General features: G+C 34.4%; 1 protein-coding gene across 2 annotated transcripts in view; it reads right to left on the bottom strand.

The window, feature by feature from the left end:
* The window catches only part of ERO1A (endoplasmic reticulum oxidoreductase 1 alpha), a 48,839-nt gene that overhangs the window by 5,420 nt on the left and 25,677 nt on the right, over positions 1 to 17,742 (bottom strand). The window contains exons 7-13 of one of the 2 annotated variants that reach the window (XM_012757953.3): positions 15,800 to 15,920; positions 13,359 to 13,405; positions 10,628 to 10,639; positions 7,044 to 7,070; positions 6,839 to 6,931; positions 5,451 to 5,697; positions 4,824 to 4,893 (exon numbers count right to left, since the gene is read on the bottom strand). In XM_012757953.3, the coding sequence (XP_012613407.1) occupies positions 4,824 to 4,893; positions 5,451 to 5,697; positions 6,839 to 6,931; positions 7,044 to 7,070; positions 10,628 to 10,639; positions 13,359 to 13,405; positions 15,800 to 15,920 (617 nt within the window). The remainder of the gene's footprint in view (positions 1 to 4,823; positions 4,894 to 5,450; positions 5,698 to 6,838; positions 6,932 to 7,043; positions 7,071 to 10,627; positions 10,640 to 13,358; positions 13,406 to 15,799; positions 15,921 to 17,742) is intronic. The other variant, XM_076004023.1, reaches the window with a different exon arrangement.

The raw sequence follows: 17,742 nt of genomic DNA, 5'->3' as shown, positions 1-17,742 counted from the left end.
AAAAAGGGAAGAAAACATTCATTGAGTACCTCCTACATACCATAATCTTTATATACCCAATCTCATTTAATCTTCACCACAGATCCAAAAATAGACATTATAATCAATACCTAATGAATTAAAAAACGAGATTCAGAGAGTTTAGATAACTTGCCTAAATTCCCACATCTAGTAAACAGCAAACTTAGAATTTAGGCCTGCCTCACTCCTGACTCGAAAGCTAAAGTATCTGCAAAAAACGTACAAAGGTAACTTAGTGGAGGTGTCCTGTTGTTGTGATTGTTAACTGTACGTCAGTATGATAAGGGGGATGGGGCAGGGGTTGGAGGGCATCATTTTACAAAAGGAAGGAAGGGAGGGAGGGAGGACTGCAGTGGCACCATGGTAACTCCTAGGTTCAAGCAATCCTCTCACCTCAGCCTCCTGGGTAGCTAAAACTATAGGCACATACCACAACGTCCAACTAATTTTTTTTTTTTTTTGAGACTGAGTCTCGCTTTGTTGCCCAGGCTAGAGTGAGTACCGTGGCATCAGCGTAGCTCACAGCAACCTCAAACTCCTGGGCTCAAGCAATCCTGCTGCCTCAGCCTCCCGAGTAGCTGGGACTACAGGCATGCGCCACCATGCCCGGCTAATTTTTTCTATATATATTAGTTGGCCAATTAATTTCTTTCTATTTATAGTAGAGACAGGGTCTCGCTCTTGCTCAGGCTGGTTTCGAACTCCTGACCTCGAGCTATCCGCCCGCCTCGGCTTCCCAGAGTTCTAGGATTATAGGCATGAGCCACCGTGCCCAGCCTAATTTTTTTTTTTTTTTTTAAGAGATGGGGTCTTCCTATGTTGCCCAGGCTGGTCTCAACTCCTGGCCTCAAGAGATCCTCCTGTCTTAACCTCCCAAAGTGCTGGGATTACAGGAGTGAGCCACTGCACCCAGCCCCTTTTATTATTATTAGCATACAAAAATATACAAAATATAGCAAACATCCATGTACCTACCACCAGGTTGTAGAAAGAAACCATTATAAGTACAATTGATGCTCCCTACATATCCCTCCAAAGTCCTATATCCCACCCTCTATTACTATGCTGAATTTGCTGTTTATTGTCCCCTTTTTGTTTTTATACTTTTAATACATATGTATGTATCCATGAACACTAGAGTATTATATCCCTTACAACATGGCAACATACATCCAGCTCACCCAAAAGTAGTATATGTCCTTATGGAATATGGAAAAAAGAAGGGAAACTACATCTTCCAAGTGACTCCCTCTGTTCTGGACTTAGTAGAATCCCAAGCTTATAGTATTTTAAGCAGAAAATTTGACATATATTTCAGATAGAATATCCATTATACCAATTGGCCTATAATTTAGGGAACATAACAGTATATTTCTTTTTTAATGTGATAAACCGCACACTGGGCTGAACCAGATGAGACAGGACCACAGATCTAAAATAGGAATAAATCAGCAAAGATTGGAACCCACTATTCAAAGCAGATCTCAATGTGCTCTAAAGATAGACTTTCCCCAGATACTTTATTCAGCTTGAGGCTTTGAAGCAGCTGTAACATGTAAAAGATTGTTAATAGGATCCTTAATCTTATGTCTTTATTAATTTAATACAAATCCCAAATTATTAATATTGTTATCATATGTTAACAATATTCTCTATCTTGTGTTTCTATACTTGGTTCAGTAAGAGGTGCTAATTTTAGTACTAAAAAAAAAACTACCCAATAATATTACTGTGGATAGATTTTGATTTGATTTTTTATTTCCTTTAAACTAGTGTTTTAACCTTGGCTTAAAGAAATATCACCCTTTTAACAATAATAACAGAGTAATAAAATTATTGTAAAGCCAAGTTCCCATGTATGAGTTGTTGACCTCTAGAGGACTTAATGGTCATTATTAGGGTTTACAAAATGCACATGTCAACAAGATTGTATATAGACAGAATAAATAGCTCAGATGTATGTACTATAAATTTCTAAATGGATATAAATGTTATGATCGATAAAACACAATTTGTATTTTAAAAGTGTTACTGAATGCACAGTGGCTTTTTGGCGATTATATTTTCACAATCAATAGATACTAAAGATATATTGTCATGGGGAAGAGGGCTCGAAAGTTTTTAAGACACTCACATACTTGTAAAGGTTGGAAGCTTCTGTTCTAAAAGATTATGCTTGCTTTTGTAGACATTATTAAAATTCACATTTGAATCTACGTTAATTCAAATACTCGAATGTGACAGCTCTTGAGTAAATCTTTATAGAGCAGGTACAGAGAGAGGCATGGTTGCTTACAAAAGTCACATAAACACTATAAAATTAAAACCAAGCACATAAAATAGCATCCATCTTTTGCTTAAGTGAACTTAATATGCTAGAACCAAATTTACTAGAACAAGATTTATCAGAACAATTTATCAGAACAAGAGAAAATCCTATGACTTCCATAAATAACAATCATATCCAATAACCTGCATATATCCCAAAATTATCTCAGATTAGAAAAATTAGTACATAAATCACTTACAAATTTTCCTTATTTGGGCATATAGTTTTTTAGGTCATCATTTTAAGTTACAGCCAGTCAGGAGAATGATGAAACATGCTGTGATTATATGCTGTGATTTATATTCAGTGAAACTAATCAACCAATTCTCACCCAAATTCTCAAATGTTTTATAAGCCTTGAAGTGAGGGCCTATTCTGTTTTTAATTAAACACTAAATAATTCTTTTTCATGAACGTCCTATGTTTCTAACCATACTTGATAGAGTATAAAGGAGATGAGATTTTTAAAATGAATTTATAAGTATGACTATTCAAATCCATGATACTTGACAAAAACTTCTTTTTAAAAAAGTAAATCTGACATTAACCTGTTTTCTTATTTTTTACTTCTTTCCTGTAAAAGACAGAAAAATAGGTTATCAAAGCTAAGTGTTTTGGAATTTAGATCAAATTAAAACACTGTGAGAAATATTTCTAATCTGCACAATTTATAAAGAGCTGATGCCAAAACACTTTCCAATAAACCAGCAAGTAAACTAAAAATAAGGAACATATTGAAAATAGGAGGAAAAAAGAAGTCTTATTGCAGCATCTTCCCCCTCACTTTCAAGTTCCTGGATGCTGTCTGAGAGATTATATAAGCACTGAGGTATGTATTTGTGGCAAGAATGCTTTTTAAGTAGGAGGTAGATGGGAAGTCAAGAATAACTATTATCTAACAGCAAAAAACTGAGTACAAAAAGTATTTTGTTTGCAAGCTGCATAAAATCAGGTTCTTTCATTATGGAAAGAGAGAGAGAATAAGCAGCAGAGGAAGGTTGTTAGAAATATTTTGGTGAAATTACAACAAGCCCAGTAGTACTGAGGGCCACCTGCCTTTACTTATGAATAGCTTTGTAAGACAGAACAGTAATATAATTTTACTTGACTCCCTCTGGAAATCCCTTGAAGGAACTCTCTCTTTAATGATAAAAATCATGTAATATTTTTATATTTGTAGTATTTGAGGCAGATACATGCTCAGAGATGGTCAGATCCCTATTAAGAAGCCTGAGGTCAGACCCTTATTAAGAAGCAAGGCAACAACTGACCCCAATCTGTGGGGTATCAGGTCAGATCTGTTCTTTCTCCAACAGCATGCTGGCTGCCTTTAATTCCCAGTGAATAAGATGAATGACAAAACATTACACTGTGCCCTCTTCTACTAAAGATCTTTTAATTTAATCAATACCATTTTCAGGAATTCTCCTCAGCAAAAAATAGACTAATATTGCCACTTATGCACTGGTTCCTTTGCCTTTAATTTATTAGCTCTATTTATCACATGAGACCATTAAGGTGAAAGCTGTCCGTAAAGTGTACAATGATACACAGGTATCAGTTGTTACTTGGAATATAATGCAAAATATACCTTAAGCTGGACCTAACTTTGGACAACTTTTTTGAGGAAAAGAAAAAGAAAGATTATGATTGATTTTTCTTATAATTTCAAGATATATATATATGTATATTAAGATTTACTGTTAAGTATAACTATTAAGTGTGATTTTTATTTTTTACACTTTTTTTAATCAAAAAAATTTTTTTTACTGATTGATTGACAGGGTCTCGCTCTGTCATACAGGCTAGAGTACAATGGCACAATGATAACTACCTGCAGTCTTAAACTCCTGGGCTCAAGCAATCCTCCTGCCTCAGCCTCCCATGTAGCTAAAACTACAGGTGTGTGCCACCATGTCTGGCAATTTTTTTTTAAGAGATGGGGTCTCACTATGTTGCCCAGACTGGTCTCAAACTCCTGGCCTCAAGTGATCCTCCTGCTTTGGCCTTCCAAAGTACTAGGACTACAAGCATGAGCCACCATATCCAGCCTGTTTATTTTTTTAATTGACAAATAATAATTGTATATGTTTGTGAGTACAATGTGATGTTTTGATATATGTTTACAATGTAGAATTTAGATTAAATCAGATTAATGAACAAATTCATCACCTCACATATGTAATCATCTTTTTGTGGTAGAAATCTATTTTAGCAATTTTTAAATGTACAATGCATTGTTATTTATTATAGTCACCATTCTGTGTAATAAATCACTAAAACTTATTCCTTCTGTCTGATACTTTCTACCTTTTGATCAACATCTCCCTCTTCCCCACTTACCCTCCTCCCCCAGTCTCTGGTAACCATCATTCTACTCTCAATTTCTATAAGTAATATATAGGTTTATATTCATACTTGTATAAGTATTAATCACTTTGTATCTAACAATTAAGTTATAGTATAAAATTACCTTTAGTTTATGTGCTTCTTTTTTATCTCCAGCAAAAAATGAATTTTCATCAAAATGCAAAGGAAATGACCTGCATTTTAAAACAAAACAGTCATTTTCATGCATTATAAACATTAAAAGTCCTGATAAATACAACATTTTACTGGTTGTGATAAATAATATGACTGAGTAGAAAACATAGTAAAACCAATACTCAGATGTCCCAAAACAAATTCTTATACTAAATGCTAATTGCATAATATAGAAGTTTGGCCCCTGTCTACGGCCATACCACCCTGAACGCGCCCAATCTCGTCTGATCTCGGAAGCTAAGCAGGGTCAGGCCTGGTTAGTACTTGGATGGGAGAAGTTTGGCCCCAAACTCAATTTGTTCAACTAAATATGTAAATAATACAAGTAGCAAATACTAAAATAATGGCTTTTAAAACTAAAAATCTGTGCCTTTTAGTATGCAGGTCAAAACAAAAAAACAAAAACAAAACTCAACCCCAAAAAGACCTATAAACAAAATTAGCTTTTAATTATTTTTTAAATAGTTTCCTTTTTCTAAATGAATATTTAAAAACTTAATTTTGGATGCCATTTGTTACTCTTCCATTAATGTATAAGTTGTAATATATAATTTACTTGATTTCATGAAGTATTTCCAGAAGTAACATTTTGTTTTCCGCATCCTGAATTTTATTTCCAGTGAAGAGTTGAAAATCTGGGCGTTCAAAAAATGGTAACACTTTAGATAAAGCCCTTAATTCTATTAAGTAAAGAAAATACAAGTTCTTAAGCCTTCTTGGGCCTTCTCCTTCAGTCAAAATTCCATCAAACCGCTGTTGAAATTCTGTAATGTTGTGTCCCCATTTCTTTTCCAACCAGGTATCTGGGAAGAAAGATGAATTAAATATTAAAAACTGAATTTTATAATCAAGTACTTTTCATTTTAATTATATCATGTTATTTATGACTATAGAAGTTAATTTCATTTTGTATTTTAAAATATATAATAAATACAACCAGTGGTTTTTCATAATTTAGCCTGTAATAGGTCTACATTAATATTTTTTTCTTGAACCTATCCTTAAAATTAAAATAAATTCAATGTTGTACTAACCAATTTTATTTTTTAATAAAAATCAAATTTCTGAATATAAACATATCCATAAAACCAAGGTACACAATTAAAAAATGAAACTCTGAAATTACTAATGAGTTTAAGGTGCCATTTAAAATCAAAGTTACTATATTGTGTTTCTAAACAGCGGGCCCCAACCTTTTTGGCACCAGGGACCGGTTTTGTGGAATTTTTCCACAGATGAAGGGGGGGCGTTGGTGATGGGAACGATGGGGAGTGGCTGTAAATACAGATGAAGCTTCTGCTCACTTGCTGGCTCGCCCACTGCTCCCCTCCCCACCTGCTGTGCAGCCCCCCCCCCCTCAGTTTCATGGAAGACAATTTTTCCATGCATGGGGTGGGAGGAAAGGGGGACTGGCAGAGCTCTGCAGCCAGTTCCTAACAGGCTGCAGACGAGCAGGGGTTGAAGACCATGGAGGTAACAGATACTTTAATTCCAGAAGAAATATATTGTTGATGAAAATCAACAGTGGTCTCATTTTTCAACATCATCCATAAAGCATAAAGAGCAGTAGAAGTGCTTTAACCCATTAAACCTCCAGTCCTGACACTGGCACACAAATAAAAAGGCTCTGATACAGTAATATCTAACAAAGAACAAACTATGCTGTTAGGAGCTCTTTCATTTCCCACAAAAAAACCACCAAAAGACTATTTCCAAAGAGATGTGTAGAATTTTGAGCAGCTTCTTAAAAGAAGGTGAAGGGAACTAAGAATTTACTTTTCAATTGTATTTACAGTTCCCACATTCCTGATTACTACCATTTAAGAATGGATTTTTAGTGCTTAATATTCAATCAGGTCAATCTTTTCCCATTCAAGTAAATAGCATGACAATTTTAAGAATACCTGAAAATAAGTGTGGTAAATGAAAGTAAACGTCACATACCCTGTAAAAGATATCTTGCACTCAAATGCACATTAATGCTTGCATGTAGGCCAGATATGAGTCTGTAGAATGCTCTTTTTTCTACACAGAGTCCTAAAAAAAGTCAGTGATTTAGAAATAAAATTTCATGTGAATCTTATAGATACAAAATTAATTTCATACCCATTGAATGAGAAAAAAATTTTATTTAAAAATTTCCAGTTACCTTCTAGCCAACTGTAAAAAGTGTTCTCTGAAATTAAAAGAAAAACGAATCACAAGATTATAAAAATGGCAAAATGTACGTTTTTCAAGTTTTAAAGCATTGTAGCAAATTCGTGCCAAACAGTGATTTAAAAATTGTTTAATCTAAAGGTCCAAGTCTTGTTTGCAATTTCTCCAAAGAAAGAAGAGACGTTCTTAGTATGGGTTCAGTTAAGTACCACTCTGCTGCTCAGTCTTTTTTTTTTTTTTTTGAGACAGAGTCTCACTCTGTTGCCCAGGCTAAAGAGCCATGGTGTCAGCCTAGCTCACAGCAACCTCAAACTCCTGGGCTCAGGCATGCACCACCATGCCCAGTATATTTTTAGTTGACCAATTAATTTCTTTCTATTTTTGGTAGAGATGGGGTCTCGCTCTTGCTCAGGCTGGTTTCAAACTCCTGACCTTGAGCAATCCACCTACCTTGGCCTCCCAGAGTGCTAGGATTACAGGTGTGAGCCACCACGCCCAGCCTGCTGCTCAGTCTTTAAAAGGCTTTCAGCTTTGACTTGGGTGTCCCCAGTCTCATAATTTTATGGATAAAGTGTTATATATAAGGTCAAAATACAGAATTTAAATAGCAAATCAATCAAGAATAGGAAAATACCTAGCTCTGATAATAATTTATGCCATGAAAATTAAGGATTCATTATATGCTTTTTAAATTAGAAAATAAATAACAATTATATAGTTGCTGGGCTCAGTAGCTCAGGCCTATAATCTCAACACTTTGGGAGGCCACGGAGGGAGGATCACTTGACATCAGAAGTTTGAAAACAATCTGGGCAACATAGCAAGACCCTATCTCTACAAAAGATACAAAAATGAGCCAGGCATGGTGGCATGTGCCTGTCTGTAGTCCCAGCTCCTCAGGAGGCTGAGGTGGGAGGATCATTCCAGCACAGGAGTTGGAGGCTGCATTGAGCAATGATGTACCACTGCACTCCAGCGTGGATGACAGGGTGAGACTCTGTCTCTAAAAAAATAAAATAAAATAGTATTGGAGGTGTATTATTTCTATATAGCTGATATTATCTGCCCTTGACTATGTCAAAAGAGCAATTCAGGGAAATGTTACAAAAACCAAATATCAGTAATAATCTATCACCTAATAAGATCACTGCTAATATAGTTAGACCCGATAATTCTGCTTTTAGAATTAAGCTCTAAAGAAATAACTCAAAATGAGATATTTGTAGAAAGATGATTATGTCATATACACTTTTTAAAAACCTCAAATAACCAAAAGTACAATAATGCCTAAGTTAACATAACTAGTTGACATGGTAGAATAACCTACAACTGTTAAAATGACAAGAATGGAGAACATGAAAATACATAAAACTGTTTATATGAAATAACATATAAAGGCATAAGAAACAATTATAATTATGTAAAAATTCATGTATGCTTTTGGTACAGAGACAATAAACACTGCACAGTGTTTTTTCCTAAAGTTGCTTATAGTAATGTTAAAAATGAACCAAATAAGCATAAAAGTAATGGAAAGAATGACAAGGGGAAAAAGCAATAAATTGGACTATATAAAAACTTAAAACATCTATTTGTCAGAAATCTTCATAAACAAAAGCAAAATGCAAACAACAAATAACGTATGTTGCAAATATGACAAAAATATTCTAAATATGTAAAAAGCTCATAAATTGAATAAAAATGCCAAAGTGCTCATTAAAAAGGGGGCAAATAACATGAATAGAAAATTCACAAAGGAAAAAATATAAATGATAATAACAGACAAAAACTGTCCAGTCTTTCTAGTATTATAATAAAAAATTCAAATTAAAACAATATACCACTTTTACCTATGAAACTATAGTAAAGACAAAAATATGATAATATTTAATGCTGACAAGGGTTTGACAAATATGTACATATCTATCAAAATGTTAACAAAGAAGCCCTATCAGGTAGTAACTAAAGGCATGGTCTCTAGTGCCAAACTGCCTGATATTAATCCTAGCTCTGCTACTTACAAATCATATGATTATAACCAAGTTGCTGAACCTCTCTGGGACTCATTTTCCTCTTCTAAAAAATGGGGACAAAAATAATACCTCCTAGGATTATTGAAAGAATTAAATGAAATCATATTTGTAAATTGCTTTAAAAAGTGCTTGGCACATATTATTATTTTAGGGTTGTAGGATTGTAAGGGATTTATTCCTTATAAAAACTGTCAGATTAACAAAAATTTGCATGCCAAGGGAAAAAAAAAAAAAAAAAACTGTCAGAGTTTTCCCCCCCCCCCAAGTGTCTGACCATGAATTGGGAAGCTGGGGGATAAAACTACTTAAGACCTAGTCTTCTGATGAAATTTTCAGTTCATTTCTATAATCCTGATGTAGCTATTCTCAACTTGACCTGACTGTGGTCTAAATAATCACCTGTCAAGAATGAAAGCTGATTAATTTGACAGCTCTCAGGAATAACCTTTTGATATTTGGCCAAAATTAATACTTATAAATAAGACAGTTTCTCTGAGGATAGCTCCCACAGGTTAACAATCCTTTTTTGATAACAACAGACGGGTTGTCTTCAAATAGTATTGACAAACCAAAGTAGCCTCCTCTAATGTAGTTAGAATATATCCTGGAACTAGGTTAATGCCCAAGGTAGAATAAGGTTACTCAAAACTGAAAATTACAGAATCACTTCTACCAGTAACAAATATGAGGCATCTGTGGAAAAACAATCTTACTGCTAAGCAATTTCTCTTCCAAACAGTACAGTTCTGATACATATTTTATTCAGCTGCTATGGGGTTACTAAAAGTATAATAATAAAATAGCAATGTTATCAGACTTTAATATTTTGTTATTTAGACATAACACAAAATCAATTCATAAAAACAATGTTCAAAAATCGGGATTTTGAGGGAGAGAAAAGTGATACTTCACATTTTAGCAATTTCATATAGCTGGACTAAAGCTAAAGTACTGATTAAGTCTTTTCACATGGTCAACCATATGGTCTTGAGAATAACAAAAGTCATTTCAATTTCACCCTTAAAGCAAAAAGATTCTCAAGAAGACAAAGTAAACCTAACATATGTTAAAATTTTTAGCATTATTATTAACTTTGACTTGGCAATGATACCTACAGCCAAGAGTCAGCATAAGCCTTAGAAGCCAGCTCTGGGATCAACACTCTGATCACACCCAGAAGCTTCCTATAGAAGACCCAGCAGATCTTAGAGTTCAAGAGTAAAGGACTGAAGAGGAAGTTTTCCCTGCCAGAGGCAGTGGAGAAGATGGTGAGGTGCATATGGCAGGCTTCCACATTCCCGTAGGTAAAATATGCGACTGAATTATCAGAGGCTGAGGCAGGCTGTCTCTAATGCCAGAGCCCAGACACAAAAAAGTCACTTCCCATTAACCTGTTTGTACCACCAGAATTTTAGATAAAGAAATAAAAATTAGGTTCTTCTCAGTCTCAGAGGTCAGAGAAAAAATAAAGTTTGCCATAATAAACACCTAAATGTATAAGCAAATTCATATACGTAATACATGATAAAAAAGTTAGACTTACCTTTACTTTTCCCTGAAAAGCAAAACAAAACATTTATTATTATAAACTCCTTCCAGCTGTCCCTTTTATAATGCTGTACTCTCATAAAAATAAGATTTTTTAATAATGGTTGGTTTTACTCCATCAGTTCATTCACACAAGTAAAATCTGGGAATGAGACACTCATAACTGCAACTCTATCTAGTGATATGACTTATGCCTGATTTGACTAAATGACGTTTTCTCCAGGAGTGTGCATAAAGACTTTCAGCTCACATTAGATGTGAAATGGACTGACAGGAGAGAAAAATCTAAAAAAACTACTCATCATCTGAGAGTACTCTTTTTTTTTCTTTTTTGAGACAAGTTCTTGCTCTGTTGCCTGGGCTACAGTGCAGTGGTGTGAACATAGCTCACTGCAACCTCAAACTCCTGGGCTAAAGTGATCCTCCTGCCTCAGTCTCCTGAGTAGCTGGGACTAAGACACACACCACCATTCCTGGCTAATTTTTTAAATTTTTTGTAGATACAGGGGTCTCGCTATGTTGCCCAGTCTGGTCTCAAACTCCTGGCCTCAAGTGTTCCTCCTGCCTTGGCCTCTCAAAGTGCCAGGATTACAGGTATGAGATACTGCACCTGACCTGAGAGTACTCTTAAATATCTTAAAGACTTATGTTTGTCTGGTTGGCAGAGCCTTTTTCCACATGTATTTATTCTAAAGCTATAATACAGTTTCTGCTAAAGATTTGTATTATTGCTTTGAAACCTCCATACAGGCATTATAAATATTATAGTCTGGAATATTTTCAAAGACTATTTGTAAGATTCAAATTATATAATACATAATATAGCAGTTTGTATGCAACTGCTTATTTACTATTGAAAAATTGTCTTCATTTTGCCCACTTTTCTTTAATGCCCTTATTGTTTGATTATTAAGGTAAAAATACTCATTGTAAATATATGCTTTAAAAAAACAGACACAGGTGTTTTGGAAACACCTGGTGTATGGAAAATTATCCATAATCCACCCCCCGAACAAAGATAAACAACATGTACATTTTGGCAAATGTCCTTTCCCTTGTATATAGATACTTAAATTATATTAATTATGTTTTAATAAAAATATATTATGTTGTTTTGATACCTGCTTCTTATCCTCAATGTGCTGTTGATCACTTTTAATTTAAAAGAATGCAAAGTTACAGCAACCTTTATAAGGCTGTATTCTTGGATGTGACCATATTATAAGTCATTTAATCAGTTTCCTAAAGATAAACATTTAAATTGTTCCCATTTATCTTTAAGGTGAGGGTGGTTAATTAATTTATTCTTAAGGTGAGGGTGGCTAACTTATCAAATCATAATGTGAGTTTATAGTGAAGATCCCCTCTTTTCTATGAATTTGTGTTTCATCTGATATTAAACTGATAGCTTCCACTGAGTCACCACATGTGACTGTACAAACTAAAAAGCCTGTTTAAAGGCTTTTGTTCTTTCATTCCTAACCTAAGAAAGAGAAGTCTGCCAGCATTTAGGGAGTGATGCAATCTCATTGCTTTCCAGGATGACATTTACATTTATTGACTATATGAAATCAGCATCTTTTCAAATAAATTTTAAAAATGAAAATCTTATGCATTTGCTAAATGCAAAGATTTTATCAGTAAGCACCTATTCAAAGAGAACAGGGATATGTATTTTCAATGAAAAAATCTGAAATCATACACTGAAATGGTTTCTCCAACGAACTATTCTGTATATTATAGACTGGGCAAGGTTTGTGAGTTTCAACTTTACATCCCCTCTGGCACCTACATACTGCCTAGCACATAGTAAATGGTGGATAATCATTTGTTGAACAAACAAGTGATTTTCACTAAACCATTCAATAAGGAGAGCAATTTTCAATTATCATTTATCTAACAAACTACTCTGTCTATTATGTGTCAGGCTCTCTATTATCAGATGAAACAGATAAATGCTGCCCATATGCTCAAAGTATTAGGGTAAATCAATAGAAATACAAATAATAATAAAATAATGCTACACAGTGGAAAAGGCTACAACAGGAAAACAAAACATGCCTAAGATTACTTCTTGAGCAGGGAGAGATTACTTCTGGGTATAAGGACTAGGGGGAGCTTTGTGGAAAAAGCAGCATTTGGGCCTTGAGTATAAACAGAAAATGAAAAATGTTAATAAGATATAAAGACTTGTGAATTTGGGGCCTGGCACACTGGCTCATGCCTGTAATCCTAGCACTTTGGGAGTCCAAGGCAAGAGATTGTTTGAGGTCAGGAATTCAAGACCAGCATGGGCAAGAGTGAGACCCCATCTCAAAAAAAAAAAAGACATGTGCATTTGAAATCAGACTCCCATTGGATGCAGTAATTTCAAGTTTTGGGAAAAATTTAAGAAGTCTTTTTGATATTTATCTGAAAGATGAGCAAAAATTTAAAAACTGAACATATACTTTAATGTGTTTATAATAATGTACAAAAGAATAAATATATATCCTAATTTTCATCCTGTGATATTCTAATACCATAAGCTTCATTATAAAAGCACTACTTACTCAAGTACAAATATTTTAAACATCACTCTCTGCAAGAGCAAGGCATAACTTCTATGAAAACAGACTGTGGATTACATGACCTCAACTGCCCTTGCCATTTATCTCACCTTCTCTCCCTCCTAATCAAAGTTCACTGGCTGATAAGTAATATAACAATACAAATAAATAACTCACCTTGACCAGAAGCCAAAGGATTTAAAGGTCTTTTAATTGTCTGTGGCCTAGAAACAAAAGAATTAAAAGTATAAAGCATAAATATGTTACCAATCATGTTGTAATTATCTAAGTGACATTATCTCAGAAAGTTGCTTAATGACTATCCCCAAAATCAAATTGTTTTATTGTGATTGTAAAATATTTAGCTTTCACTGATTGCTTTAAGGGAGATGTGGCCATTATTTGTTCCAGCAATAGTAGTTGTTCCTGATCTTTTTCCATTGTAGCAGCCAGAAGGTCACTTACCAATCACTTCTTCAAAGGAAGAAAAAATATAAGTCAAGCTCTTCTTCTAGAGTCACTAACATGTTTTTATATACATAATATACACATGTCTACATATGCATGTTATGTGTGTATGGCACAAAATGTGCCCCTAATTGAAAGACAAATAAGCAAAAAATGTAAATACTCAATACAAGCATTAAAATTAAAAAGTAGAAAAAATAGTGTGGGTAGATTATTTTCCACTTAGGTAATCTTAGACACATCAATTTGTCCTCTGGCCAAGTTTATCATTATATAAATAAAAGGTGTTTTTTTCAAATAAGAAAAAGTAGAAGTTTTTTTGAGAGTTAATATGTTACTAAATTGCTTTTAAATCCCAAAATAAATATGCATTAGTATTATTAATAAAGTGTAGTGACTGTTTTAATGTCCATAATTTAAAGTTTAAAAATCTGCACAACTTGAGACAGAGAACAGAATATGTAAGCTGCATTTTAACATACTCAATATAATTAACTTAGTGCCTCATACATTGTTTATATTGTTAGAAATTATGGGAGGCAGGATATGAATGAGTAAAGAAATGACTCCAAAACTAATACCAATCTAACCAAAGTTTCATGGACTCTTTTAGTTCACATTTAAAACAACAACAAAAACCTTTAAAGTAAACCTTGAAGTCAGTAAAACGAAAACAACAAAACCTGCAAAATAAACCTTTAAGTCAGTAAACCAAGACTTCCTAATACTACTCAAGAGAATTTAAAAGAAACACATGGCAGAAATAAGTAAATAATCAAAACTCTCCACTTTCCAAACTGAAGAAATTCTTCAAGTAAAAACAAACAGAAAAACCCAGGCTGACATTTGTTTGGTACAAGCACAATTTTTTATTTCATACTTATATCAATCTGACTTATAAAAAGTGAAATATTGGCCGGGCGCGGTGGCTCACGCCTGTAATCCTAGCACTCTGGGAGGCCGAGGCGGGCGGATTGCTCAAGGTCAGGAGTTCGAAACCACCCTGAGCAAGAGCGAGACCCCGTCTCTACTATAAATAGAAACGAATTAATTGGCCAACTAATATATATACAAAAAATTAGCCGGGGATGGTGGTGCATGCCTGTAGTCCCAGCTACTCGGGAGGCTGAGGCAGGAGGATTGCTTGAGCCCAGGAGTTTGAGGTTGCTGTGAGCTAGGCTGACGCCATTGCACTCACTCTAGCCTGGGCAACAAAGCGAGACGCTGTCTCAAAAAAAAAAAAAAAAAGTGAAATATATTATCCCCATATTTGGGAAATCCAACGATTTTCCCAGAATTCTCTCAATCTCTAAAACAGCACACACACACACACACACACACACACACACACACACACACGAATTCTTTCCAAAAACCAAGAAGCACATTGTTTAGAGCCTTAAGGCTTACATGTAGGTAACTTGAAGCATTTCTCAATCATGCAGTGATCAACTCAACTGCTTCCATTGTAATGGGGAAGAGTACAAAGTGGGCTCTTCCCACTTACTAGGCCTTTGACACTGAACAATCATTTAACCTCCTATGTCTCAGTTTCTCCATCTGCAAAACAGTAATCACTACAACACAGGTTCACTACAAGGAATAAAGGAGAAGATGCGTGTATAATAACATGCTTAACACAATACCTAGCATGCAGTGAGTAATCAAAAATGTTATCTTATTATAATTATTCTCTGAAATCAATTTAACTTTAACTTTAAAGCAGGCAAACTAATTATAGCCACAGAAAGGAGAGTAGAGAGCACCAAAAAGAGAATTAAGACTTGCAGACTCTCATCTATACCTTGCCACTAACTATGCGATCTTGGGAAATGAAGTAAACCTCTCTGGCTCTAGGTTACCTCATCTATAAAATGAGATTCTATAATCTACTCAAGGAACATTTACTAAGTGCCTGCAATATTCCTATAAAGGTCTAATACTATTCTTTCAAAGAAAAAAAAATTTGTTGAAACTCATGTCTATATTTCCCCACAGGGGAACTGGATTAATGAATAGGTATGTTTCTACGTCCAAATACATCTTTTAACAAAGTGAATTTGATTTGTAATTTTAAATCATTATGACTTCATTTGTTTATGAAGAAAAATCACATCTTATAGGAATTTCTACATGAAAATGACACTTACTTAAAACAGTTTTCTTCATAGATGACATTCCATATCTTCCAAGCATCTGGTCCCTTGTATCCCGTGTAGCGCTCAGGATTAAGGAGCAAATCTACATATTCAGCATCAGGCGACTGAATGTCTGTAAAATATTAATAAAATGTTTCATTGAATCTTTTTCATCTTCAGTTGCTTTAAAAAGCTAGATACAAGACTATATTTCATTGATTCTAAGGCACCAGAAATGTGTTACAACAATGCATCAGGGATTTTAAAACAACTTTTCAGGAAAAAGAAAGGAAGGAAAAGGAGAAACAAACTCGGCCACATTAACTGTACACACTGGCTGCAAAAACATTCTGATTTTAGAAATGGTAAAAATAGAAATATATAAATTTTAAAATAGAAGAAATGTGGTAATTCAATTCTCATAAGCTATCCGGACATAGAATATGATATCCATTGCCTTTCGCATTAACCACAGCAGTTCATCAGTAACTAGGGAAACAAAGAAGCGTTAGTGTTATACACTGCTTATTACTAATCACCTTCTTCTTACAAGACTACCATCAGGATCTACTACCAAGGTGTCCTAAAGATGTAATACTCAATATGCAAAAGCTATATGCAGAATGATTTTGTGTAAGCAATATTTATTTATTTATTTATTTATTTTTTTTGAGACAGAGTCTCACTTTGTTGCTCAGGCTATTGTGAGTGCCATGGCGTCAGCCTAGCTCACAGCAACCTCAAACTCCTAGGCTCAAGAGATCCTACTGCCTCAGCCTCCCAAGTAGCTGGGACTACAGGCATGTGCCACCATGCCCAGCTAATTTTTTCTATATCTATTAGTTGGCCAATTAATTTCTTTCTATTTATAGTAGAGACAGGGTCTCGCTCTTGCTCAGGCTGGTTTCGAACTCCTGACCTCGAGCAATCTGCCCGCCTTGGCCTCCCAGAGTGCTAGGATTACAGGCGTGAGCCACTGCGCCCAGCCAGCACTATTTATAAAGGGGAAAATTGGGAGCAACTTAAATGATCCCACATAGCAGAACAATTTAGAAGCCTGGGCTCTGGAGCCCATTACCTACTCATTTACAATGTGTTATAACTTCAAAACAAAAAAGATGGCCCCTAGTCCTCTGTGGCTTTAGAAAATTATTTAATACTACAGCTAACCTTACACATATATAAAGCTTAACAATATGAACCAATAATGAATGAGGAAGTGAGCAAAAATGGCCTCAAAGCAACCAAAGTAGATGACAAAAATCTGAGCACTAAGGTGCTTATAATAGACTCCATCAAGCTCTCAACAATACTTACTATTCAAAAACAAAGCAAAAAAAAAACCCTAAGCTTGGTTATTTTTACTCTAATTCATAGTATATTAGAGGCATAAATTAGGATTACATGCCTGAGCCACCAAGCTGGACCCTAGAGGCATAAATTAGGAAAATTGCTTCTAGAAGCAGCACAATGCCAGCATCTAGAAATAACAGGGTCCAAAGCAGAAGTGGCATTTAAAATAACTAGAAAAAGTAAATATAAGAACTTAAAAAACAACTTAGCAAGGAAACATCTAGTTCAGAGATAATCAACTGTTCATGTCAACTAATACCAAGTAAATTATAATAAATTCATTTTTAAAAATGCTGATTTTTAAAATATATAATTCTCAGTATACAGTACTTTGTTTAAGACAGCAAACTAACCACCAAAAAATAATTAAATTTTTTATACTGTACCTAGAGATAAACATTTGTTGCCTCATAATTTTACTTATTATAAATACTTCATCTCTCTTAAACCTTATTTTAAAAATGCTACTATAAGCATATTTTGCCACATGACAAAAGCTCAAATTTCAAATTAGGATTTATAAAATACCTTCTGTATTTCACATACCATTTACATACATTATTTATTCCTTATAAAGCTGTCCTTTTAAAAAATATTCACCC

Source organism: Microcebus murinus, chromosome 6 (assembly GCF_040939455.1).
Source record: "Microcebus murinus isolate Inina chromosome 6, M.murinus_Inina_mat1.0, whole genome shotgun sequence".
Classification (NCBI taxonomy): domain Eukaryota; kingdom Metazoa; phylum Chordata; class Mammalia; order Primates; family Cheirogaleidae; genus Microcebus; species Microcebus murinus.
The sequence above is the reverse complement of the archived record's forward strand: the minus strand, read 5'-3'. Positions and strand labels throughout refer to the sequence as shown.